The 27,032-nt window shown below is 38.0% G+C and overlaps 2 protein-coding genes across 2 annotated transcripts; one reads left to right on the top strand and one right to left on the bottom strand.

The window, feature by feature from the left end:
- Nucleotides 1-1,998: 1,998 nt before the first annotated feature.
- On the bottom strand, nucleotides 1,999-10,333 carry aar2 (AAR2 splicing factor). The gene is made up of 4 exons (XM_081387624.1): nucleotides 9,992-10,333; nucleotides 8,756-9,514; nucleotides 5,270-5,499; nucleotides 1,999-3,796 (listed from the first exon to the last, which is right to left on the bottom strand). Exons 2-4 carry the CDS (start codon nucleotides 9,510-9,512, stop codon nucleotides 3,629-3,631), a joined length of 1,155 nt encoding a protein of 384 aa, XP_081243750.1. The 5' UTR covers nucleotides 9,513-9,514; nucleotides 9,992-10,333; the 3' UTR covers nucleotides 1,999-3,628.
- On the top strand, nucleotides 10,290-26,637 carry LOC308703754 (translocating chain-associated membrane protein 1). The gene is made up of 11 exons (XM_081387627.1): nucleotides 10,290-10,571; nucleotides 15,205-15,271; nucleotides 16,672-16,796; nucleotides 18,251-18,367; nucleotides 18,457-18,515; nucleotides 19,655-19,739; nucleotides 20,421-20,491; nucleotides 20,925-21,029; nucleotides 21,615-21,758; nucleotides 24,540-24,697; nucleotides 25,884-26,637. Exons 1-11 carry the CDS (start codon nucleotides 10,452-10,454, stop codon nucleotides 25,955-25,957), a joined length of 1,125 nt encoding a protein of 374 aa, XP_081243753.1. The 5' UTR covers nucleotides 10,290-10,451; the 3' UTR covers nucleotides 25,958-26,637.
- The last annotated feature ends 395 nt before the right edge of the window (nucleotides 26,638-27,032 follow it).

Here is a 27,032-nt window from a genome sequence, read left to right as displayed (position 1 = left end):
ACAACACCAGTTTTAGGAAAGCATAAAAAAAATCAATGTTTTAGAGAAAATAGCTAACTGCACTACAGACAAAGCTACACACACAAGCGTGCTACATTTAAGCCAACTTTATATGCTGTTTTTCTTATTTTTTTTTTATAAATATTATCTGTTATTAAGAAGTAAACCTGTTAAATGCAAATACCTTACCTGACTCTTAATCTTTCGTCAGTGACAAATGATAGGATGAATTTCTTGTTGGTAGTAAATAATCCAGAGTTTTTTGTAGTTTGTGTTCGCTGTAACGCATTTTAACACTCAGTTCGTGAACTGTCCAAGTGAACAAGTTTTTTTTTTATAGCAAAAGTGTAATAGGCTAACCTTGGTTTTATTATACATTTTCTGTAAAGCTGCTTTGAAAAGTGCTAATACAAATTAATGTGAATTGAACTGAATTATAGTAATGTAGCAAACTATGGTTTTTGGTGGATTGATTACCATTTGTATAACCACAGTTTTACTACAAAAATCATTGGTAAACTATGGTTATTATTAGTAAAACCATGGTTAATTTGTGGTTGGTATAACTATATTAAAACCCCTTAAAGGAACATGCCGACTTTTTGGGACTTTAGCTTATTCCCCGTATCCCCCAGAGTTAGATAAGTCCACACATACCCTTCTCATCTCCGTGCGTGCCGTAACTCTGTCTGACGCACCCACCACTAGCCTAGCTTAGCACAAAGACTGGAGGTAAACGGCTCCAGCTAGCATACTGCTCCCAATACGTGACAAAATAACGCCAACATTTTCCTATTTACATGTTGTGATTTGTATAGTCACAGCGTGTACAAATAACAAGGTCACATGAGACACACCCATCTTCTCACCGTATGCATACTATATTCTCAGAAGGCGAAGCACTGCTACATCTGCGGAGTGATTTGCTCGCAGCGCCTGAGAAGCCCTGGGGGGTAATCTTTCAGCCGGAAACTGATCATTTGAAATCTTACAATCTCTAGTTTTCATATTTGCAACACGAATATTTTCATACGCCTAAGGCATGTTCAGACCTTTATTTTGAAATAGTGATGAACATGAAAAATCATGAAAGAATGGTAGAGACCTCAGTTTGTTTTCATGCCAAGAGTTCAAAAGATAACATCCATTCATTTTTTTTTTTTTTAGAAAAAATGGTCTGAAAATGTTTTAAATATAAAGAAAATAAATTATAGATTCATCATTTGTGATGTGGCAGCGAGCTACAGTATAGCGTACATACGTGTTCTTTTTATGTTTATTAGAGGTTGAATTCATATCAAAATCTACCAAACTTCCCATACCACTTCTGAATAGGATGTCTACTTCATAAATTGTATGTAAATAATGGTTCAGATCACTCAAAGCACATATGGAAATGGAGGCGCCGTTATATGGGCAGTAATGGAGTCCGGTTGTCTCCTAGTGGAAGCGTTCGGGACTGCGCCCAAACAGAGTCTTACTGAAAGCTCATTTTTTGAGATATCAACCTAAAATTTGAAACACAACTTGTTCAGATTTTTGGCTTTGATTTTCTTGCAGTTTTAGAGTCCAACATGTTTTGAAAATATATATTTTATATAAAATATGAATAATTAAATTTTTTCATTGTACATTTTCATAAACTCAAAGTTTTATAACTTTTTTTCTGTATAATTTTTTTAATTTATTTCACTTCTACAAAAATGTCAAATGTCTTCTTTAAAACAAGACCAATCTTCGGTCTATATTCCAAAGCATTCTTGAATTACAAATATTTAAGTTCGGAATGTGCATTTTAATGTCAATTAAAACAAAAGAAAACAACAACAAAAGGGGGGTGACACTTAAGGGGTTAACAATTATTTGTAGTAAAATCATGGTTAATTTCATAAGGGATAGCTCTAGTATTTGAATGTGGATGGCATAACATGAGAAGTGTTAGGTTCATGTCATTCATTGCATCTTGTGCAATCTGAGCACAGTTTGAGACAGCAAAAAAACAAAACAAAACATGTATTTTATTAGAGGGCACAAGATTATAGAGTTATAGAAGCATCTGAGAACCAGGAGACTTCAGTCTCTTTAATCTTTATTTAATCTCATTGCTGTCTAAAAGAGACAAAACTGAGAAATAAGGGGAGAAAAGGCACTGATCCAGCACTGAAAACTTTGGCACTAATTTCAATAAAATTCCACAGGACAGACATCATCTGACTAACCCGAGAAACCTGGAGCAAACCACACCTGACCTGAACAGTGTGGTACAGATACACTCCAAAGACAGCTATCATTGACCAATCAACTTTAAATCAAAACTCGAGTCCATGTGCACTAAAACCTCATCGCAAAAAAATCTGTGCTTTCACTTTCCTCTAATCCCTCCTCATTATATCTTGTGCTGCTCCGAGCAATGTCTGAAACTGTATTTTGAGCACTTCCTGTTTATTTGTCTCTTCACGATGAATCGCTTGCTGTATTCCTCATTTGGAAGTCGCTTTGGATAATGATTGGTGCATGCAAAATGAATAAATGTAAATGTACATAATTTAAACAGCATAAAGCAATATCAGTAATGATGTTTAAGTGTCAGTGCTTTGATATTAATCGAGTGACGATAGTATTATTATATGATTAATATTCCAGGGTCTTATTATCGTGATGGTCAGTGGTCTGGTGGAGACTGAGGGGTGTGTGTTTGCTTTGGCAAACCCTGTGTGATGAAGATGAACGCCTCATGCTTACTCAGTTAACCAAACAGAAAACCTGATTCAAATAAATGTGAAGGATTAAATACATAATTGCTGCAAACTCATGCCAAGAAAATATTACGTTGAGGGAAGTGCCTAAAAAAAAATAAAAAAAAATCATAAAAAACTATAGTAAACCTGAGGCTTTGTATTTTAGATTTCTTTTTCTTTCTTTGTTTATAGCATGAGTTAGTTGGCAACTGCTAGGAAAGTGATTGAAAAATGTCCATGAACGATTAATAGTCTATATTGCGTAATATCCTCTAGTTTTGCACCAAATTCTGGTCCTGAAATGGTTCTAAATCCAATTATTTGTCCATATGATTTGTTCATCCAGCTGGATGATCTGGATGCACATCTCTTCCACGTCACATGACTCGAGGAACCACTCATGTCCAGAGCACAGACGTGTGAGACACTTAAGGTTCTGGGTTTGTTTTAATCTACTGCACATGTGAGCATTAATAATAGTAATGTTTATCTTGGCAAACACCTCTAATAAACAGGAAGACTTTGAAAGGAGTGACAGGTTTCTTGTTCCGATGATACACACCATGAATGACCACATGTAAAAAAGGAACAACAATTAAAAACAGCACGTTTCACGAAATATAAGACTGTTCGGGATTCTGGGTCAAGACAACAAAATATGTGTACTAGGCTGCCCTCTAGTGGCTTTATATGGTGTTCAGGGACATTAAAACACAAATCAAGAACAATGACGTGAAAGAATTAGCTTTAATAAAAAATGACATGGTCAAAGAAAACTGACTTCAGAAGAACGGGGGAATATCCAGATGCTGTAGTATGTGATGAATGCAGTCTGAAAAGATTGTCCTCGGGAAGCGCCTCAGTCCAGGGCGAGCCCCTCGGGAAGCGCCTCAGTCCAGGGCGAGCCCCTCGGGAAGCTCCACCACCACTGGAGCACATTCATCAGGATCCGCATCGAAGTCCCAACGGAATTTTTTGGTCAGGTGGACTTTAAATTTTTCAGCTCTTTTCCGTAATGTGCTGTCGACCCCGGGACCGCTGGCAAACTGGAAGAAGTCCTGGAAAGCACCAACAGGAGAAAAAGAGATTATTAGTTAGATACATTAAAAAACACACTCTGTTTGGCAAATGCATCATGAAAGAGAGCAGACCAGTCCAGCTCCACACCGCCCATTCACAAACCTTTTTTTTTTTTCGTCAGCTGAACCCATTTTACCTCAAATATTTACTTGAAGTAATATTTCAAAAATTTTACTGAAAAATTATTAATAATTAAACATACACAACTTTACAGTTCTCTGATGTCGGTAATGGCCACTGAAGTGAAAGTTTTTTGATTATTCTGATTGTTTTATTTTAAATATATAGTGTGTCACACACCCGCATCATCCGTAGGTGCGTCGGATAGAATTTAAAGGGATGGTTCGGAGTAATTTCAACCTAGGGTCGTTTGCACCATGACCTCGAGCCAAACACCCCCCAGAAGCCTTTCCCCTTGGTCGAACATTATTAAAGTTAGAGCTTATTTAGAGATATCAGCCGGATGGCTTAGTGCAGGCGCTAATGATGTATCTGGTAAATTACTCCACTAATAATGCCCAGAATGGTCCCAAACTTCTACAGTAGTACACATATGTTCTGTACTCATAAAACGAGGCATTGGAAAGTTTGTAAGTACATCAGGAGTTTATTTAAATAACACTTGCCTGACGGCTAATGCTAACGCTAACCCGGACGTCGAGGTCACTTCAGTGGTTTGGGAAAAGCCTGTAAAAGTCCTGGCAGAAAGCCATGCATAAGGATGTAGTGTAACGACGCCCAGTTCCAGGAATGCACTGATATTTTGTTGGCAATACCAGTTTGCAACAATTATTAGTTAACACTAAGTGGTCAACATTTCGGAAAAAATAATAAAAAAGTTTGGATATATTTCTATGGAGTGTTAAATTCACTAGCTTTTCCCTTACACTTGTGAGTTTTGCAAAGGACTTTTACAGGCTTTTCCCAAATCCCTGAAGTGACCTCGACGTCCGGGTTAGCGGTAGCATGAGCCGTCAGGCAAATGTTATTTAAATAAACTCCTGATGTGCTTACAAACTTTCCAATGCCTCGTTTCATGAGTACAGAACATATGTGTACTACTGTAGAAGTTTGGGACCATTCTGGGCATTATTAGTGTGGTACTTTACCAGATACATCATAGGATCCATTAGCGCCTGCACAAAGCCATCCGGCTGATATCTCTAAATAAGCTCTAACTTTAATAATGTTCAACCAAGGGGAAAAAAGCTTCTGGGGGGGTGTTGAAGTCACTATATGGAGAAACATCCTGGAATGTTTTCCTTAATTTCTTTTTGACTGAAGAAAGAAACACATGAACATCTTGGATGACGTGGGGGTGAGGAACTTATCAGGAAATTGTAATTCTGAAGTGAATGTTGACTTTAAGACGACCTGAACGGCTTTGCTCATGTTCCACTTCTGTTCTAGCTGAAACCAGGATTGGGAGAGGAAAAGCACGTGAACCGCACCTGAAGTGTGGAGGTGAGGAAGTTGTTCTGGGACACGATGTCCACGAAGAAGTCGGGTGGGATTTCTCCCAGCTGGTGGTAGAGCACGGCGATGAGGCCGAGGTACAGGTCCGTGCGCTCCCTCAGGGCCTCCTCGCAGCGGCACAGCAGCGCCAGCAGGCTCTTCCAGTGCTCGAACGCCTCGTACACGTTCCCCACCAGGAAACACACGAACGCGAACTGCAGCTCGCCTACACACAGCAACACACACCACCACACTTTCACCACAGTACTTAACACTAGAGTTTTATATTTGTGTTATCGGGTCATTTTTGACTAAAAACACCACAAGTCAAAATGACCGACCTACAGAAATCTACTTATAAATCTCTCATTACAGGGCTCCAGACTGCGAGCAAATGGTCGCATTTTGCGACCAAAATTTGAGAGTGTGCGACTGAATTTTACACCCAGTCGCACATGTGCGACCAGTAATTTTTTTTTTTTTTTTTTTCACGTTAAACGTGGAAGGGGCGCGTCAATGAATCTGGAATGTGTGGCAGGCCAATGAGTGTGAGAAGAATAGGGAATGGCCACTGTAACTGGCTAATGTGTGGAGGGGGAGGGTCCTAGAGATAATCGAGAGCACGTAAATGTCCGTGGGAAGGAGACGGAGACATATGTCGGATGATGATGATTCAGAGTCAGAGGTTTGTAAGGTGATAAAGGCCTGAACCCACTATTTTCGGGAAGACTGGCTACGAGAATTCAGCTGGTTGAGGTACTGTAAGGAGATGAACTCCATGAGCTGCGAATGTTGCAGTCCCAGAACTGCGGGGAAAACGAAGTTTGCAGACAGTGCAGGCACTTCGCAGTTTAAACACTCAATCTCAGCCTCAAGCATAGAGTATGCCGTGACATGTTAATAAATAAAAACAAAATGAAAGTGGAAAAAAAATTGCGCTACTCAGCACTCATTCTGCTTCACAGACCGTTTAATAGTTCGACCCAATAATAGACAGCGCAGAGCTCCTCGCCAGTCGCGGGCCGATCGCGATCACGCGAAACAGTTACATCGTGGAGATCCAGTGAAGAAATCCATTGAGTTTGCGACAGAATTAATAACATTGCTGCGAGATCCAGTGAGAAGCATTCAGATTTGACGCAGAATTCTCTGTTATAAACCATATCAGATCAAACAGCGCTGACGTGGAAACCAGGAGAAACATGTGCAATGAGCGAACAAGTTATATATAAGGCTTTAGGTCCACAGATCAGCAACATTCACCTTGGATTTACTGTAGTAACACTAACTGTAACTATGATATACTGTGGTTATAACAGTAGCCTACACATATTTTTCCAGCACTTCAAAACTATATTATCATATTTAAATGTTATTTTTAATGTGTTGACCAAAACATTTTTTGTTCATCCTTTAAAGATTGTACCTATTTATAAAACTAAAAGTTTCAAGAAGTAGGGAAACTCACACTTATTAAAAAAAAAAAAAAGATAAAGATTAAATTACTATTGTAAACATAGAACGCTTACTGGCTATTTTCACTCCCTAATATCTATTTTGTCACTCATTTTGCTTTTGAATTAATATTAAGACATTATGAATGATAATAATTAAAGTCAACTTTATCTATACACCTCAAATTAAGCTCAGTGCTTTGTCATCCCACAGTGCTACCAAATACTTTCTGTAGAACTTAGTGCCGCTGCCCTCAAATGTTAGTCTGGAGCCCTGTGAACTTAAAATAAAACTGCACATTGTAATTTCTGTACGTTAAGGCTATTTATTATCAAAGCATTTGTCAGTAATACAGTTATTTTGGGGGAAAATGTGAATAATTGCATTGCAAGGTGATATAAGGTGTGCCCCTAAATTTTCTGCTTGCGCTCCTAAAATTTTAAGTCAGGGGCTACAGCGCTCCTAATAAAAAAAGTTAGTCTGGAGCCCTGCATTATGCTGTTATTGCCAATATTGGATTCAATCTTTTGTTTTCAACTAGTTTTCTACCTAATTTGGTTTAAAAAAAAATAACCATCCTTTTAAATAGCTTGTAAATCTCTCGTTATGGTTTATTATCACCAAATACTGGATTCTATTTTTAATGCAAATTTTGGGATATTATATTTAAATAAATAAATAAATGCTGGATGGAAATGCATAGATGTGCATAAATTCTAAAAATGCTCATTAAAAACATGTGAGCACAATTGAGGTGGACACATTTTTCATCTGATAAGAAGATATGTGTATAAAGTGTGATGGAAACACATTTACTGAATAAATCCCTCAATGCACTACAAAAAAGAACTTAGCCTGAGCAGAGGCTGTGATTGGTTAACTGGACTAGCGGACCAATGGCATCGCAGCATCTCAAATGTTGGTTTGATGGATCTGAAACGCCAGAGTCAAAGTCTGTGATCAGATCCCGTTTCGGAAGCCAGTTTCTTCCCAGATTGCAGCAACATCCAGATATTTTGCTTTGAACACATGGGATTGAAACGCTGCTTTATTAAAAAATGTTTAATGCGATATTCCAATTTTGCGCACAACTTAAATGTGCAATATAAATAAAGGTGACTTGGTGAATAAGCTCAGATCAACAAGGCCTACGATCAATCAGATCCAGACAGAAATACAAAACCTGTGCCAAATGAAAGAAAACAAGTTGACAAAAAGACTGAATCCAGTATTTGGTGATAATAAAGCATAACGAGAGATTTACAAGCTATTTTAAAGGATGGTTATTTTTGACCAAATTAGGAAAAGGATTTTCAGCACAGCACAAGGAAAAGTGGTGCAGGCATCAATAAAAACTGTATAGGGCTGTAACAATATACCGTGTGTCACAATATATCGCAATAAAAAAATGCAACAATATGTATTGTGGGTAGTTCACCCAAAATAAAAATTATGAAAATCAAGTTTTCAGAGTTTTAGTGTCAGTACTACATTAAACTGCTATATATAATGTTGAATATAATGTATAATAATGCAGTGGAGGAATGTGTGTGTGTCCTGATAATGTCAAATGTCTGACGTTAAAAGATGTATTAAGAAATTATATCATCAAAAGATGATAATTCTGTATTTTCAGCTTCAGAATCATGAATATTGTTATTCTGGCGTCTCTATTGTCCTGAGCTTTGGGTTTCCAGCATCAAGTCCAAGCCTGTTCATTTACACACACAATGAAAAAACTAATTTACCATTTTAATCAACAGTAAATTTTTTTGTTAAACTTTTATCATATGTCTTGGAGTATCGCAATAATATGATATTGTGAGTTCAGTATCGTGATATGTATCGAATCGTGACATGAGGGAATCGTCACACCCCTAATAAAAACTAACGACAACACATTATATTACAGGACAACAAGACCTAAATACAACGACGTGTCATGGGCTTTTACGGCACAATGGCCATTCCTGAAGGTTTAACAACATGATGTACGGTTAGTAAACTGAACGGCAACCAATGCTCACCTAGTACATCGAGCGGTTGCTCTTTATAATGTCTCTCGAGCACGCAGTTGAGGGAGTAGGTCCAGTCCATGCTGTACTGCGTGATCTGAGCCGGGGTCGCCCCGGGAGGGTACGCCTGTTCGGGGATGTGGGAGAACCGCAGCGCTGTGCCTTCCCTGTGCTTCATCCGGGGCAGTCGCTCCAGGCCCTCCTTCATGCTCTGGCACTCCTGATCGTGTCGGGGCAGGTTCTGCTCGGCCCGGTCTTTAGTGTGGGTCAGCTGCAGTTCTGGGATCACGTCGCTGAAGGCACACACGCGCCCGCTGAGGGGCTGAAGAGCGCTGGCCACCTCCTGACTGAGTCGGTCCGTCAGCGAGACCCACTTCCGGAGGGTGTCGTAGGGATACGGGCCCAGGTACCCGTCCAGCTCCCGGAGATTGGCCCTTACGCGCTCCACCTCCTCCGGGCTCTGGGAGATCTCCAGGTCGTCTTCAGTCTGGTTCCAGTGGGCCACGAGCACCTCGCGGGGCTTCAGGGACAGGAACAGGCCTGTTTTGGGGCTGATCTCCCCACAGGCCCCACTCGTGCTGACGGAGCAGTAGTGGAGGAAGTGGAGCCCGGGAGGAATCATCTTCACCCCGCGGAACCGGGGGCCCAAAGTCCAGGTTTTGTAGTCGAGCCCCAACTCTGTTCCCTCAGGAACTCCGAGTAAGACAAGAGTGGCTCCTTCTTCAAATAAGCCCCGCGCCACTTCAGGGTCCATCTCTGTTCCTGCCATATCTGTGTAAAATAGTGATCACACACAAAATTACTGTAGATACAGTTACATGTGACTGGACTCACATTACAACTAATGATAATAACTATTTCAGATATTGTCATTTGTCTATGTCATAAGACATCACTGTGTCCACTCTAGAAAGTTGTGCATTAAAAACTTATCAATTTTATGGATGTACATAGAGTTCATTATCGATGGCTCTTTGGCAAGAAATATATGCAAAATATGGACTAATTTATGGCAGATTTAGCATCATAAGTCAATGAGTATGAATAAAAAGTACAAGATTTAGCTTCTTAAATACAACGTAAAAGACATTACATAATACAATATTAAGGCAAGGCACTGTGTGAGTAAGCAAGCTAGAAAATATGTTTCCATAATAATGTAAATAATTAAATAACCACCAACAGCAAAACTAGGGTAAAACATGAATATGTCATAAACATAAGAGCAAAACAGAAAACTCATAATACCAAAACAACCGCTCTCAGTCACAAATCCAGCATTTCTGCGTAAAAGCCATGTGTGAATCAACAAGAGAGAACTTCCGCTTAAAGGCAAAATAAAAGCCCTACTTTAAAGTTCAACACAACATCCTTCTGCAGTTGTTTGTAGTGGAAACATGTGTCATCCTACAAGTTTAATGGGGCATTAAACGCGTTTTTTACCCTCGTCCTCTGTTAAAGTGTGATATATAAGTCTAACAAAATTGTATTCAACTGCTATTTCTCAAGAAAAGAAGACATATTTGTTGTAGACTTTTACAGTGACACTCTTCGTCGGACACTCCACAGCTTCCGGCGTCCATCGCGAGCGGGTGTGAGTGAGAGTAGTGGGGCTTTTATGACTGAATAGTGTGGATTTAGCCTTGATCTGCTTGTTCTGCGAGTGTCTGCAGTGATCAGGAGTGTGTATTCCTGCGACAGAAGAGCGATGGGCTTCCGCAAGAAGAACAAGAGTCCGCCCGTGCTGAGCCACGAGTTTGTCATCCAGAATCACGCGGATATGGTGTCGTGTGTGGCCATGGTCGTCCTGCTGGGACTCATGTTCGAGGTCTGAGTTTACTCCGAAACACACACACCATAACATCTTCAGTCAGTGTTACATCTGTATCATACACACCATAACATCTGTAATCAGTGTTACATCTGTATCATACACAACATAACATCTGTAATCAGTGTTACATCTGCATCATACACACCATAACATCTGTAATCAGTGTTACATCTGTATCATACACACCATAACATCTGTAATCAGTGTTACATCTGTATCATACACACCATAACATCTGTAATCAGTGTTACATCTGTATCATACACAACATAACATCTGTAATCAGTGTTACATCTGCATCATACACACCATAACATCTGTAATCAGTGTTACATCTGTATCATACACAACATAACATCTGTAATCAGTGTTACATCTGCATCATACACAACATAACATCTGTAATCAGTGTTACATCTTCATCATACACACCATAACATCTGTAATCAGTGTTACATCTGTATCATACACACCATAACATCTGTAATCAGTGTTACATCTGCATCATACACAACATAACATCTTCAGTCAGTGTTACATCTGTATCATACACACCATAACATCTGTAATCAGTGTTACATCTGCATCATACACACCATAACATCTGTAATCAGTGTTACATCTGTATCATACACAACATAACATCTTCAGTCAGTGTTACATCTGTATCATACACACCATAACATCTGTAATCAGTGTTACATCTGCATCATACACAACATAACATCTTCAGTCAGTGTTACATCTGCATCATACACACCATAACATCTGTAATCAGTGTTACATCTGCATCATACACACCATAACATCTGTAATCAGTGTTACATCTGTATCATACACAACATAACATCTGTAATCAGTGTTACATCTGCATCATACACACCATAACATCTGTAATCAGTGTTACATCTGCATCATACACAACATAACATCTTCAGTCAGTGTTACATCTGTATCATACACACCATAACATCTGTAATCAGTGTTACATCTGCATCATACACACCATAACATCTGTAATCAGTGTTACATCTGCATCATACACACCATAACATCTGTAATCAGTGTTACATCTGTATCATACACAACATAACATCTGTAATCAGTGTTACATCTGCATCATACACAACATAACATCTGTAATCAGTGTTACATCTGTATCATACACAACATAACATCTGTAATCAGTGTTACATCTGCATCATACACACCATAACATCTGTAATCAGTGTTACATCTGTATCATACACACCATAACATCTGTAATCAGTGTTACATCTGTATCATACACACCATAACATCTGTAATCAGTGTTACATCTGTATCATACACAACATAACATCTGTAATCAGTGTTACATCTGCATCATACACACCATAACATCTGTAATCAGTGTTACATCTGTATCATACACAACATAACATCTGTAATCAGTGTTACATCTGCATCATACACAACATAACATCTGTAATCAGTGTTACATCTTCATCATACACACCATAACATCTGTAATCAGTGTTACATCTGTATCATACACACCATAACATCTGTAATCAGTGTTACATCTGCATCATACCCAACATAACATCTTCAGTCAGTGTTACATCTGTATCATACACACCATAACATCTGTAATCAGTGTTACATCTGCATCATACACACCATAACATCTGTAATCAGTGTTACATCTGTATCATACACAACATAACATCTGTAATCAGTGTTACATCTGCATCATACACACCATAACATCTGTAATCAGTGTTACATCTGCATCATACACAACATAACATCTTCAGTCAGTGTTACATCTGTATCATACACACCATAACATCTGTAATCAGTGTTACATCTGCATCATACACACCATAACATCTGTAATCAGTGTTACATCTGCATCATACACACCATAACATCTGTAATCAGTGTTACATCTGTATCATACACAACATAACATCTGTAATCAGTGTTACATCTGCATCATACACAACATAACATCTGTAATCAGTGTTACATCTGCATCATACACAACATAACATCTGTAATCAGTGTTACATCTGCATCATACACACCATAACATCTGTAATCAGTGTTACATCTGTATCATACACACCATAACATCTGTAATCAGTGTTACATCTGTATCATACACAACATAACATCTGTAATCAGTGTTACATCTGTATCATACACAACATAACATCTGTAATCAGTGTTACATCTGCATCATACACACCATAACATCTTCAGTCAGTGTTACATCTGTATCATACACACCATAACATCTGTAATCAGTGTTACATCTGTATCATACACAACATAACATTTGTAATCAGTGTTACATCTGCATCATACACACCATAACATCTGTAATCAGTGTTACATCTGTATCATACACAACATAACATCTGTAATCAGTGTTACATCTGCATCATACACACCATAACATCTGTAATCAGTGTTACATCTGCATCATACACACCATAACATCTGTAATCAGTGTTACATCTGTATCATACACAACATAACATCTGTAATCAGTGTTACATCTGCATCATACACAACATAACATCTGTAATCAGTGTTACATCTGCATCATACACAACATAACATCTGTAATCAGTGTTACATCTGCATCATACACACCATAACATCTGTAATCAGTGTTACATCTGTATCATACACACCATAACATCTGTAATCAGTGTTACATCTGTATCATACACAACATAACATCTGTAATCAGTGTTACATCTGTATCATACACAACATAACATCTGTAATCAGTGTTACATCTGCATCATACACACCATAACATCTTCAGTCAGTGTTACATCTGTATCATACACACCATAACATCTGTAATCAGTGTTACATCTGTATCATACACAACATAACATCTGTAATCAGTGTTACATCTGCATCATACACAACATAACATCTGTAATCAGTGTTACATCTGCATCATACACAACATAACATCTGTAATCAGTGTTACATCTGCATCATACACACCATAACATCTGTAATCAGTGTTACATCTGTATCATACACACCATAACATCTGTAATCAGTGTTACATCTGCATCATACACACCATAACATCTGTAATCAGTGTTACATCTGCATCATACACAACATAACATCTGTAATCAGTGTTACATCTGCATCATACACACCATAACATCTGTAATCAGTGTTACATCTGTATCATACACAACATAACATCTGTAATCAGTGTTACATCTGCATCATACACAACATAACATCTTCAGTCAGTGTTACATCTGTATCATACACACCATAACATCTGTAATCAGTGTTACATCTGTATCATACACACCATAACATCTGTAATCAGTGTTACATCTGTATCATACACACCATAACATCTGTAATCAGTGTTACATCTGCATCATACACACCATAACATCTGTAATCAGTGTTACATCTGCATCATACACACCATAACATCTGTAATCAGTGTTACATCTGCATCATACACAACATAACATCTGTAATCAGTGTTACATCTGTATCATACACACCATAACATCTGTAATCAGTGTTACATCTGCATCATACACAACATAACATCTTCAGTCAGTGTTACATCTGCATCATACACACCATAACATCTGTAATCAGTGTTACATCTGTATCACACACACCATATCAGTGTTAAATCTGTATCATACACACCATAACATCTGTAATCAGTGTTAAATATGTAGGCTATCATACAATGATTGGCCATCATGTTTGAAGTTATCATTTCATAGTAAACTCGTATTATATCATGATCGTCACATTTGAGCTAATTATTTATTATTCACATATCATAACCTGTTTTGATCAGTAATAAATCTGACATGAAAGTGATGCTTGAGGTTATTTACTATAAAACTCAAATAACAACAGCAGGATTATTCTTGAGGTTGTTGTTGAGTAAATATTGAGAAGAGCCTGTTTGTGTATTGTGTATTATACTATTAAACTCCACATTGTCATCATGTTCGACGTATTTATTTATTATCAAACCTGTATGAAATCATGCTATTGAAATTTGTAATCATATAATAACACAAGTGTCACATTTTAGGATCTTTTTTGACTAATATTACACTCAAATAATAACATGACCATCATATAATGTTATGTAAATATGCATCATTTTATGAAGTTGCATGGGCAATTAATTAGTGGGCTGAATATTTCAGTATTTCCAGTGAAGACATAAAATCTTAACATAATTGCTTTATTAGGAGTATGTGTCCACATGCCACTGAATGCAAGTGAAAGTTATTTGAATATTTCAGCTAAATGCACTAAACATGCTAATTGGTCTAAAATCAAGTATGTCAAATAATGAGAAGATGACTGACTTTGCTTCCTCATTACAGAGATATTTGACCTGTTCAATGTTCTCAACTTCCTCTCAACTTAAACTTCCTTGAAAAACTACATTCTAAACTATAAAAACTTCTTTTTTTTTTAAATCTGATCTCTGTTTCTGTACTAATATTGCTGCAGTTTGTACTAGAATGGCAGGAAATATTTGATGTGGTGTTGTGAATGTTGTGGCTTCTGCTATACATGTGTTTATATGATTTTTATTTTATTGCAGGTGACAGCAAAGTTTGCCATCATGTTCATCACAGTCCAGTATAATGTCACACAGAGCCCGGATACAGGTACGGCCTAGATCTTTCAGTAATGCTAAGCTACAGTCCAAGCTGAAATACATCACAACTGACACACTGAAATGAAAGACCCAGTTGTTTCCCATAAAATGGCTGTGGGTGAACAATTTCCACCCATTTAGTCCATCATTTAGATTCTAGTTCCTGCGATTACCGGAGCGGGTTCAGATACAAAACTCGGACACGGGTCGAGGGTGATACTGTAAAATATTGATTATAATAATAATAAAAAAAAAAAAGAACGTGCTTTTACCATTTGGACCTGAAAAGACCTGAATTTTTTTTTTTTTTTTTTTACATGTGCTTGTAAACCTAAAAATAAACGTATTTTTCGTTTAAAGATATCTTATTATTTAAAACAAATATACATTAATTATTTTATGGCAGTGTTTTGATGCCCATTCTTCCCTCTTCTCTGTCAGTCTGTGCTTCAGTGTGCAATTCTGGATGAGCTGAAAATGATTTCTTTGTTTCAAACCGAGATCACGGGGTCTGTGGAAGCTGGTCCCCGCCACAGAATGAAAAATAACAAAAGTAATTGTGACTTTTTATCTCACAATTCTGGCTTTTTTCTCACAATTGCGATTTACATCCCAGAATTGTGTGATATATAGGCGCAATTTTGTGTTATAAAGTAAAGTTGTGAGATATAAACTTGCAATTCTGAGAAAAAAAAGTATTTTTTTTCCTTAGAATTGTACTTTATAACTCGCAATTGGGAGAAAAGATGTCAGAATTGTGAGATATAAACTCGTGATTTCGTGTTGTAAAGTCAGAATTGTGAGATATAAACTCGTGATTTCGTGTTGTAAAGTCAGAATTGTGAGATGAAAAAGTCGCAACTATGTTTTATTGTGTGGTGGAAACAAGCTTCCACGATTCTGAATAGACGACTAAACAAAATCAACTTAATAGAGGTTCTGACAAAATATTAAGAGCTGCAATGCTTAATTAATTTCAATGAATTATTTTAAAAGCATCGGTTTAAATGAATGATTCATAAATACTTCACTTGAATCTCTTGGAACAGAAAATGCTTTTTGAAAATGATTTATTTCTCATTTTACATTAGCTTTAGGTCCGTGTGAATGGGTATCGTTTAGACAATGTCATCTTCACACGAACAAGTGTTTAGTACATCGTTGTTGTGTAATTAGTGAAAGTGTAAATTCACACGACACAGTTATTCTAGTCAACGGAGTGTGTTTTCCTGCCGCTCATGACCTTTCAGCACTCACCCAGATGGCTTTATCTGTCGAGAAATGTCATCGTGTGTGTGATGAGGACGTCACAGCTCTTGCTAGTTAGTGAGAAGTGTGTGTAGATGAGCTGCACCCTAGTGAGTGTGTATGAATGTGCGGAGGTTCACGGTGTCGTCTTGCTTGATTCAGATGCAGAGGACAAGCCTGAGCCTGTGAACCTCTACAAGTACGGGCCCAAGGACATCGCCACGGTGTTCTTCTACCTGCTCATCGCCATCATCCTCCACGCGCTGATTCAGGAGTACGTCCTCGACGTGAGTAATGCACTCAGCCCGTGAAGAGAGGAGATGTTTAACAGCGTGATCACTAGATGTTCATTTGTGATGCTGAGCATGTTGTGAACTCGTCTGTATTAAAGCTCACAGTTTCTTCTGAAAGCATGCAGGAGATCAGGGCTCGTCTGGTCCATTACAGTAAAGGGGACGCACCAAAAGCTCATGTTCCTACTTTCATCCCAAATGTTCACTCATTACACTAATAATGCAATTTCTAAAAATTTTACAAATGCTAAATATTCTCTGTGTGTGTGTGTGTGTGTGTGTGTGTGTGTGTGTGTGTGTGTGAGTGTGTCTGTGTGGAGAGAGATTTACTCAACCATTAAAACAGTAATATTGTGACTTATTCAAATTTGTAAAAAAAAAAATCATTCAAAAAAGCTGATTTGCTCAAGAAACAATTATTATTATTAATGTTGAAAACCGTTGTGCTGCTTTATTTGAGTGTGTGTGTGTGTGTGGAAAGAAACTAAATTATTTCAGGAATGTTTGATGAATAGAAAGTTTAAAACAACATTTATATGGAAGATAATCTTTTGTAACATCTATAATTGTCAATTTAATGTGTCCTTGCTAAAAAAAAAAAAAAAAAAAAAAAAAAAGTTTTATTTCTTTTAAATGGTAGTTTATGTGCATGAAAGTAAGGGATAATCCATGTCTAGGTGTGCGTTACACAATTTTAAAGGATTAGTTCACTCCAGATAATTTCCTCTCCTCCATGTCATCCAAGATATTCATGTCTGTCTTTCTTCAGTCGAAAAGAAATGAAGGTTTTTGAGGAAAACATTCCAGGATTGTTCTCCATATAGTGACTTCAATGGAGTCCAACGGGTTGAAGGTCCAAATGTGAGTTTCAGTGCAGCTTCAAAGTCTCGACCCGATCCAGCCGAGGAATAAGGGTCTTATCAAGACAAACTATCGGACATTTTATATAAAAATAAACATTTATATACTTTTTAACCACAAATGCTCGTCTTGCACGTCCATGACTTTACACATTACGCAATCACGATGGAAAGGTTGACGGTAACCGAACGTAGGCGGAAAATGTAGTGCGAAAAACTCATCCGACATTGTAGTTTAACCTTTTTATTTTTTTGTAAAGGGCATTTGATGTGAGTCTCTGCACGTTAGCTTTGTGAACACTAGGTCTGCTCTTCCGCTGACCTTTCTTTTCGACTGAAGAAAGAGAGACATGAACATCTTGGATGACGTGGGTGTGAGGAAATTATCAGGACATTTTAATTCTGAAGTGAACTAATCCTTTGATGCACGACGTGGAGGTAAAGAATGTTGTGCACACTTATATAAAAATATTGTGTTTTTGCCCGTGACTTCTTGCCATTTCAGGCCTTACGCCTTTGTCAGACTTATTTTATTCAAAGAATCTTGGAACAAACTTGAATGGCCGTAACCTGATTCCTTTCCCATAGAAAATCAATCGCCGGCTACACTTGTCCAAAACGAAACACAGCAAGTTCAACGAGTCGGGACAGCTGGCCTCCTTCTACCTGTCCTCCTTCGTCTGGGGCGTCAGCATCCTCACCAACGTGAGACATCCGGACACCACGACTCATTTATCCTGCACACACACACACACACACACACACACTAACTCACTGTGGTTTTCTGTCCACAGGAGGAATTTGTTACAAATCCAACCTTTCTTTGGGAAGGTTATCCTCATATCCACATGGCGTGAGTGTTGAATCATGTGACGACTTCATTCTAACAGCCATTAAAAAAATGTGTCTAATTGCTGATAAAAGTATCAATCAGCCACATGATTTGAGGCATCATCAATGTCTAATACAGACATGTTGTGTGCCTGAATGTAATGCTTTTGGTAAAGTGCCCATTCAAATCACTAACCCTAAGTATGCACAATAATAATAGTGATCGTTTCTTTAGCAATGTTAGTGGTTTATATCTGTTTAGTCCAAGTCTTCGAGAACACCATGTCAAATTGTTACAGTGAACATCCTTTTCTTCATTTTGACTCGGAAAAAAATTAAAACATTGAGTGTTCATTACTTTTATCGCACTTTTGTCGCACTTGAACCACAAATACACAAAAAAAAACAATTGAATGGTTTAATTTGAGGAGTAACAAAAGGAGTAAAAAGTAACACATCTTTCTCTCGCGGGTCAATTTGACCCCCTTAGGAATGAATGTAAATCGAGGAATGCTTCAGTACACATAGAAAAACCTAAAAATACTCAATTCAAGCTAAAAATGCAAAAACTTTACCAAATAATTATTTTATAATATCTACATGTGTATCTGAATGCACACTGAAGGACTATATATGCAAACTATAAGGCCATCTAGTGGCAAGACTCATGAAATATCATGTTATATATGTTTTTTCCACAAGAGGTCGGCAGAGACACCCAATGTAAAATATTTTGATATTTTAAGTTATTTTGAATTAAATTACAATTTATTTATTATTTATTGATCAAATCTAGTAATTTAAAGGTAAATAAAACTAAAAATAACAAAAAATCCCCCCACAAAAATTGCATTGAAACAGAGAAAAAAATATTATCAAAATGAAATAAAATAAGCTTTCTGGACAAAAAAAATTAAGTATAATTTTAGGGCTTCGGGTCATTATGACCCGCGAGGGAAAGGTGTGTTACAAAGTGCGAGAGAAGGGAATGTTCAGCATCAGTTAATTCCTATACACTAATACATTTCTCGTCAGCTTTTAGTAGAAGATATGAACATTTGAAATGTTCAATGCTGAAATCAGATTGTAACCTGTTTGTGTGTTTGACACATGATGTGCCCCGTCGAGGCTCACGTGCTCAATCCTCTCTCTGTCTTTTAGTTTCCAAGTGAAGTTTTTCTACATCTGTCAGATCGCCTACTGGTTCCACGCTCTTCCTGAACTGTATTTCCAGAAAGTACGAAAGGTAAGGCTTCGTTCAGGCCGTATGTAGTTGAAGCTGAGAGCAGTTTTCTATACAATATGGGGTAACACTTTACAATAAGGTTCATTAGTTAACATTAGTAATATTAACTAACCGTGAGCAATACATTTGTTACTTTATTGATTAATCTTTGTTAATGTTAGTTAATACAAATACAGCTGTTCATTGTTTGTTCATGTTAGTTCACGGTGCATTAACTAATGTTAACAAATGCAACCTTTGATTTTAATAATCCAATGGTAAATGTTGAAATTAATATTAAAGGTGCATTGCGCAACATTTCATGTTAAAAATACCCGTTTTTCTAACCCATACATGCTTGAACAATTGCCTGATGGGCTGAATGAGCCCTTCTCTGATCACTGCGATTGCCTCTATAATCCTGTACAGTAAAATAAATAAGAGGGATTCGGGTCGGAATTTGACACTGGGCCTATTAAATTGCCTATATTGCAGTTTCGCTTGTCGCCAGAGGGGGCATAGTTCTGCAAAAACTCAGAGACTTGCGCAATGCACCTTTAACTAGAAGTGTTATTCATTCTTAGTTCATGTTGACAAAGGTAGTTAAATAATGTTAACTAATAAACCTTATTGTAAAGTGTTATCCAATATGGTTCTTGTAATATGCAATTAAATTGAAATTGGGTTTGTTTTTGTTTTCAGGAAGATATTCCACGTCAACTCTACTATATTTGCCTTTATATATTTCACATCACTGGTGCCTATGTCCTCAAGTGAGTGTTTTCTTATTTCAAGGTGAATCTGCTGTTGTGATGAGGATAGAGATAGACGGCGAGACCCAAACCTGTAGATCTGTCCTCCTTTAAAGAGAAAGTGCTGACTTTATTGCAGCATTCATTTTGCACAGTGACTCTGAAGTTATTTAGAGCAGTGCTTCTAAATTGTCTGTAATGGTGAGAATTATTACCTTTAGAAGGTCGGAAATGAGTCTGTACATCAAAACGGGACCCAGAAAAAGACCAACTCAGACTTTTACACTAAGAAACCAATGAATTCACATGTTTTCTGATTGATCATTGTGTTTTCTGTTTGTACAGCACTTGGTAGATGAGTGCAGCAATAGGGGTTAATTCGTAGTTTATAGACATGTATTTTTGACTGGTTAAACAGTGCATCTTACCCGTGTGTGTGTGTGTGGTCTCTTAGTCTCCACCGTTTAGGTCTGGTTCTTCTGGTGCCACATTACCTGGTAGAGCTGCTGTTTCACGCCTCACGCCTCTTCTACTTCAGTGATGAAAACAAGCAGAAAGGGTTCGTTCACTTCCTATCTTGAGCCCTCAAGCCCTTATTTCTACATGTTTCTTGTCTTATAATCTTATAATCATGTTTTTTATAATGTTATATAACGCCTACTTCCTTTCCCCACACACGCATCCTCTGCAGAGAACTTCTTTGAACTGTTAAAGTCCCCCTGTAGGCAACAATTATATCCCTTAGAACTCATCTTTGTTTACCTAAATGACATATTTAAACGTTTTTTCCTTGGAAAAAATTCTTCGTGCCTTAAAATATCTTGAATGTAACTCGACACCCTTGCCTCATTTAGTATACACGGTTCTATGAATATGCAAATGAGCCCCGCCTCCACTCACTCACTCAGCTCAGATATCCACTTGTTGACGATCACACGTTGATCTGATTGGTTACAAGGTAGTTTATGACGTCAGAAACACCAGCGATTTTCAAACCGTGTTTTTGAGACTGTCTTAAATGCTCAGCAATGGTGTCGACTTATGAATTTACACATGATTTGTCTTAAAGCATTTTAAAAACACCCCATAGACACATAAACAACATTAAAACCTTAACATGTCCCGTGCTGTGTTTCTCTCTTAGGTTCACACTGTGGGCTCTGCTGTTTGTCGTCACCCGCCTCCTGACACTCACTGTTTCTGTTCTGACGTTCGGATTCGGCCTGTCCCGCACAGATAATCAGGGATTTTCCTTAGCGGATGGAAACTTCAATGTGCTCACTGTCAGGTAGGTCATTTCCCACCATTTTGCTTGCTCTGTGTAATTCACTTTTAATTTAATTTAATTTAATTTAATTTAGTTGACAGATCTAATCTTCTAACAGAGCAATGAATTGACTGTAAGACTGGATGCATGCTGGGTAATATCTTAAAGGAGAACTCCGGTCAATTTTAACATTGAGCTAATTTTTTTGTACATTTGGAGTGCTGTCAATACAGAGAACAACGACAAAAATCGGTCTTGCCTACACCGTGTTATCCTCTTTTTAAAATTTGCACCCTGTTGACTTCAATGGGGCAAGTACTAAACCTGCTTTTAGCCTCTTAACATCCTTGATGTGTCATTACAAGTGCACAGGTCATGTGAGTGATTCCTTCAGAGTGATCACGGGTGAATCTGACTGCAGTAGATGTGAAAGATATGTATAAAAATGATGTTATTTAAGCCAGCGCAAATACCTGTGTTTACATCCTGTTTTCAGTCGAAGTCCAAAGTAGTCGATTGTCGAGTTCACACGCATAGGTTTAGTTACCTATGATCACGCGCGTGAACTCGACAATCGATTACTATGGACTTCAACCGAAAACAGGAAGAAAATACAGGTATGTGCGCTGGCTGAAATAACATCATTTTTATTCATATCTTTCACATCTACTCCAGTCAGATTCACCCGTGATCACTCTGAAGGAATCACTCACATTGGCTGTGCACTTGTAATGACACATCAAGGATGTTAAGAGGCTAAAAGCAGGTTTAAATATTGCCCCATTGAAGTCAACAGGGTGCAAATTTTAAAAAGAGGATAACACGGTGTAGGCAAGACCGATTTTTGTCGTTGTTCTCTGTATTGACAGCACTCCAAATGTACAAAAAAAATTAGCTCAATGTTAAAATTGACTGGAGTTCTCCTTTAATCAATTAATCTTATGTATGTTGACGATATGGTAATTTTTTCTGCAAGGCTTTCAACAGCTAAATATACTCTGATTATGGGATTAAACATGATGTAAGAATGAAGAAGAGTGTTGCCATGATATGTGGAACAAAAGGGGATAAGGACCATTTTCCAGATTTTTGTCAGTCAGGGCAAGTACTAAAACAAAATATTTGGGGCATATCATTAATGATGAAATGTGTGATGATGACGATATGTATAGGCAGTGCTGAATGTTTTATGCCCAAGCTAATATGTTGGTGAGAAAATGTTAAATGTGTCCGGATCAGGTTAAGATAAACCTAGAGCATACTGTACTACTTTTCATACTGCTCCCTTGTGGGTCAAGTTTAAAAAAGTGGTAGCGGTGAAATTGTATATGACTACCCAGTGAATATTAATTTCTGTTCCTTTCAGTTCCGAGGGCGTTTTAACTCCTACGGTGGCCGTATTATTCCAAGATTAACATGGCTTCCAGTTCGACTTCGTCCATTGTGTACAAAGTAAAAGCAATGAAAAATAACTAAAATTTACAGTGCCCTTTGATATACAAATGGCGCCAATAAAACTATTCATCGCCTGTGACCCGTCGCAGCACAGATTTATGTTACAAGGTAAACAATCCTTTTTCATCATTGATGCGAGGAAAAGTATCCTAGACGTCGTTCTGGCGTTATGCACAACCATGCTATAGTTAGCCAAGCAACTATAAAACTTCGAATTTACACAAATAGGCTGAATTACCTGTCGAGAAGAAAGCAGGCAACTTCGGCGCCCGTTTTAAAATCTTTGCTCCTCATGAGCTCTTTCCATCTGGGAAAAGTTACTCCAGTATTGACTTTGGTCTTGCTGATTTGCCTGTCACGTTGACGTTTTAATTCTCTCTTTCGCTTCCTTGGCGACTCTGCTACATGTCCTCGAAAATAGGCGTGATCCTCCATCAGCAATCTTTCAAATCTGCCGGCAGTCGCGCATCTCCCCCTCGTATTCGTCACGGTGTCACTGAGTGTAAAGCGCGGAAGGCGAAGCTTGAATTTCCAGGTATGTCCCTCTTTGGCGAATGTATTTTCAAGATGGAGGCGCAACATGGCTGCCGCCATTCGAGCGACTCGCTCGTATGTATTATAAATGGCAGATTTTACACTTACGAGAACTATTAGTTGGTGGAAGTAATTACACATGAATGAGCACATATACTTTTGCTAAGAATCAACTTAAAAAGTTACACAGTGTAGCTTTAAAAAAAAATACAAAATTAAACGAGGTGGAGCAGTGCAATAATCTAGTTTGCATGTTAAGAGTAAAAAAACCTTTATGGCTTTAATGAGGAATTTGATGTATACGTTTATTTGTCGGCTTGATAATGGAAATAATACTATTATTATGCTGTTGTCAAACCCTAGGCAAAGTGTGGTGGGATACCAGACATTTATGAGAAAGTATTGGCATAATTGTGTATTTATTGTGTAGGTTGTTGTATGTTTTCTCTCTAATGGACCTTGAGTCTGGAAATAAAGTTGAATTGAAATCGAATAAGCAGTTCATCCGAAGGATACGGCTGTGCCAGTGCGAGATGGTGATCAGGCTTAAACAACAGAGCTGGAAGTCGTTACTATAGCAGGTTGAAGAAGCCATCAGGGCTGAATGATTGGTCTCAGTGTAGTTGTGTATAGTGAGAACAGGAGAGGGCCAAACACCGAACCCTGAGGCATTCAAGGGTTAGCAGAAGTGATTTGACGGTCCTCCACGACACCTTCAGTGATCTAACAGTGGGGGTAGAACTCAAACTGCAGTTGTTCTGGTGTTAAATGCTGAATTTGAGTATTTGTGAGTGTTGGACTGTCCTCTTTCAGGATGACCTGTCTGTCGGCCATCTGCCTGACCCAGGCCTGGATGATGTGGAAATTCATAAACTTCCAGCTAAAGAAGTGGAGAGAACAATCTCAAATCCAGGCCAGTAAGAAGAAAGCTGTCAGCCCGAAAAGCAGACCCAGCAAGAAGGACTCCAGGGGTGAGTCTTTCCCGAAAGCCATTTTGCATGTAAATTATAATGATAAATTACAATAATCTTACCGTTTAAATCATTTGCACGACATTGGCGTTTTGGGGACATGAACATACAAAATTTTGAAAAAAAATACCGTTATCAACTTTGTGTAAACTACAAAACTGCAAATTTGTGACAACATGTTCAGTCTATGGTGGTGCTTTACAAAGTGTCATCGCCAACTAGTGGCCGGGCAGCAGAACACAGCGTTTGTAGTCTTTTTTACAGATCGGTGTAACAGCACTGACGTCTGTACACAAACTTTAAAAAATTGATAAGAAAAACGCTTCCATTTTTAGTTCACTGTTGCCGTGTAAATGAGTTCACTAAGACAGTTCACTTTATATTGACTAATTTAAGTAAATAGAGACCATTTTGGAAATGACATTTTTATTCTTGCAAATGTTTAGTTAGTTGTCAGTTAGTTTTCTCGTAAGCTGGAAGATTAACATAATTGTTATCAAATTACAATTTGATTTGGAGTATGCCGCTCAGTGGCTGGAAATAATGAAAATAAGTGTATTTCTTTTCTGAAAATGAAATGGACATATGAGTGCATGTCACTGCAACTGCAGCGATGAAGACTGCACTAATGATAGTTTTCTATAAAAAAACATTTTTTTTTTTATTATTATTGGCGTAAATACTCACAATTCATACTGTGAAAACTTGGACAAGGATTTACAATGGAAACGGCCATTTAAAACCTCCCTGTCACAAAGCTGTCGCATTTACTGCACTATTTTATAATCAGATCTCTTTCTAATCTTGTCAAAACGTATCATTGGAAAGACTCAAGTTTCCATTTTTGGCCTCTGATTTGTGACAGAAGTGATATTGTGACAGAAATGTATTAATTTGTGACACAAGATAACACGTCTGAAATATTCAGTGGAATGTGTGTGGCTGTTTTTGGTAAAGCTCCATTACAAAATCTCACTGGAACCTATATTTTTGTGATATCAACTTGAAATTTGCAACGCATCTTGGCTTTAATTTTTTTATAGCAATTTCAGAGTTTAAAAAGCATGTACAACCATTTTGTTTTGACAAAATGCCACTACCAGGAAATGCTGCCGATACAGACATGCACAGTGGCGTTGAAAGTCCTCTGTTTTCCCTCCTAAACGCTGTTATTTCTTGTTGGCAGGGGGTTCAGTGAATGGAGTCATGAAACCAGACGACAAGACTTCACCAAGAGCAAGAAAATCGAAAGCCTCATAAGAGGGAAGAGACCGCAGGTGCCCGAAATGTGATGCTCTGTTTCCACCCTGAACTTTAGGAAAGAAACAGATTGATAACTGCGAAACGAACCACAGACTAAGGAACTAAGTTGTACGGCATGGTTCAGGTGTAATTTTTCATTTTCAAAAAAAGATCTATAGATTTATAAGCATTCGTTATATCCATTTGCTCGTGACTTTTGGTAAGAGTGGGAGGTTTTCTGAATGGTTTGTGATGGACATGAAGAGAGTTGCTCACTTTCAACTCCAGAATCTGCACAATGGAAATATCTCTGTCTGTCTTGCTGAGAAGCTTAACACAGTTAACCCCTATTCGACATCATCTCTGTGCTTCTCATGAAACACACCGTGTGGATAGAAGCATTTGAGTCCCAGTTGTTAACCTTTATCCCCTCAGTGCTCGAGCTGCGATGAAGCTCGGTCAGAAACTCCAGTATAGGAGGCTGAGGTGGCGAAGGACTGGTCACCTGACACACAACACGTCGTTTTCATGTAGCTTTTTAAATGACCTTCGCTGTGTAATTTTACATTTAAACACTGAAAGCAGGACCCACTGATTTTCGGCTCCGGTTTCAGTGCTTTGCTGGGTGTGAATGTCGTTTAAGGCGAATCTTTTTGTGATTGTTAGTAGTTTTTCGTTGCGTTTGTGGACAGTTGTTGAAAATACAAAAAAGAAAAAAAGGCATTACAACCCTTAAAGAAATAAATGGGGGGGTGACGGCTCCCCCTGCAGGCTTGGGAGATTTATTTCTTTAAGGGTTGTAATGCCTTTTTTTCTTTTTTGTATGTTGCCACAGGAAGGGTTCCCATGCTAACCCAGGACTATTAAAGAGCCTAAATTCGGTTTCTTGGTGCTTATCATTGCTACCATATATGGTTATTGATATAATCCATAATTCACGCCTAATGATATCCCTCCTAGTTTCAGTTTAATCTGGGCCACACTAAAGCCTGGCTCTCACTGCAGGAGTTTTAGGTCGATCTGTGCCCGATTTACCTCTCCGACAAATTGAGAAAAAATCTTGTCCATGATATTGGCAAATGGTCGGTCCAAT

Source organism: Scardinius erythrophthalmus (assembly GCF_964197995.2).
Source record: "Scardinius erythrophthalmus genome assembly, chromosome: 15".
Classification (NCBI taxonomy): Eukaryota; Metazoa; Chordata; class Actinopteri; order Cypriniformes; family Leuciscidae; genus Scardinius; species Scardinius erythrophthalmus.
The sequence above is the reverse complement of the archived record's forward strand: the minus strand, read 5'-3'. Positions and strand labels throughout refer to the sequence as shown.

Coding starts and splice junctions, on each gene's coding strand:
- LOC308703754 (XM_081387627.1), top strand. CDS start 10,452: ATGGGCTTCCGCAAGAAGAACAAGAGTCCGCCCGTGCTGAGCCACGAG. Junction 15,272..16,671: donor CACACAGAGCCCGGATACAG/GTACGGCCTAGA, acceptor TGCTTGATTCAG/ATGCAGAGGACAAGCCTGAG. Junction 20,492..20,924: donor ACTGGTGCCTATGTCCTCAA/GTGAGTGTTTTC, acceptor GTGGTCTCTTAG/TCTCCACCGTTTAGGTCTGG.
- aar2 (XM_081387624.1), bottom strand. CDS start 9,512: ATGGCAGGAACAGAGATGGACCCTGAAGTGGCGCGGGGCTTATTTGAA. Junction 5,500..8,755: donor GCAACCGCTCGATGTACTAG/GTGAGCATTGGT, acceptor TGCTGTGTGTAG/GCGAGCTGCAGTTCGCGTTC. Junction 3,797..5,269: donor TCCTCACCTCCACACTTCAG/GTGCGGTTCACG, acceptor GGTGCTTTCCAG/GACTTCTTCCAGTTTGCCAG.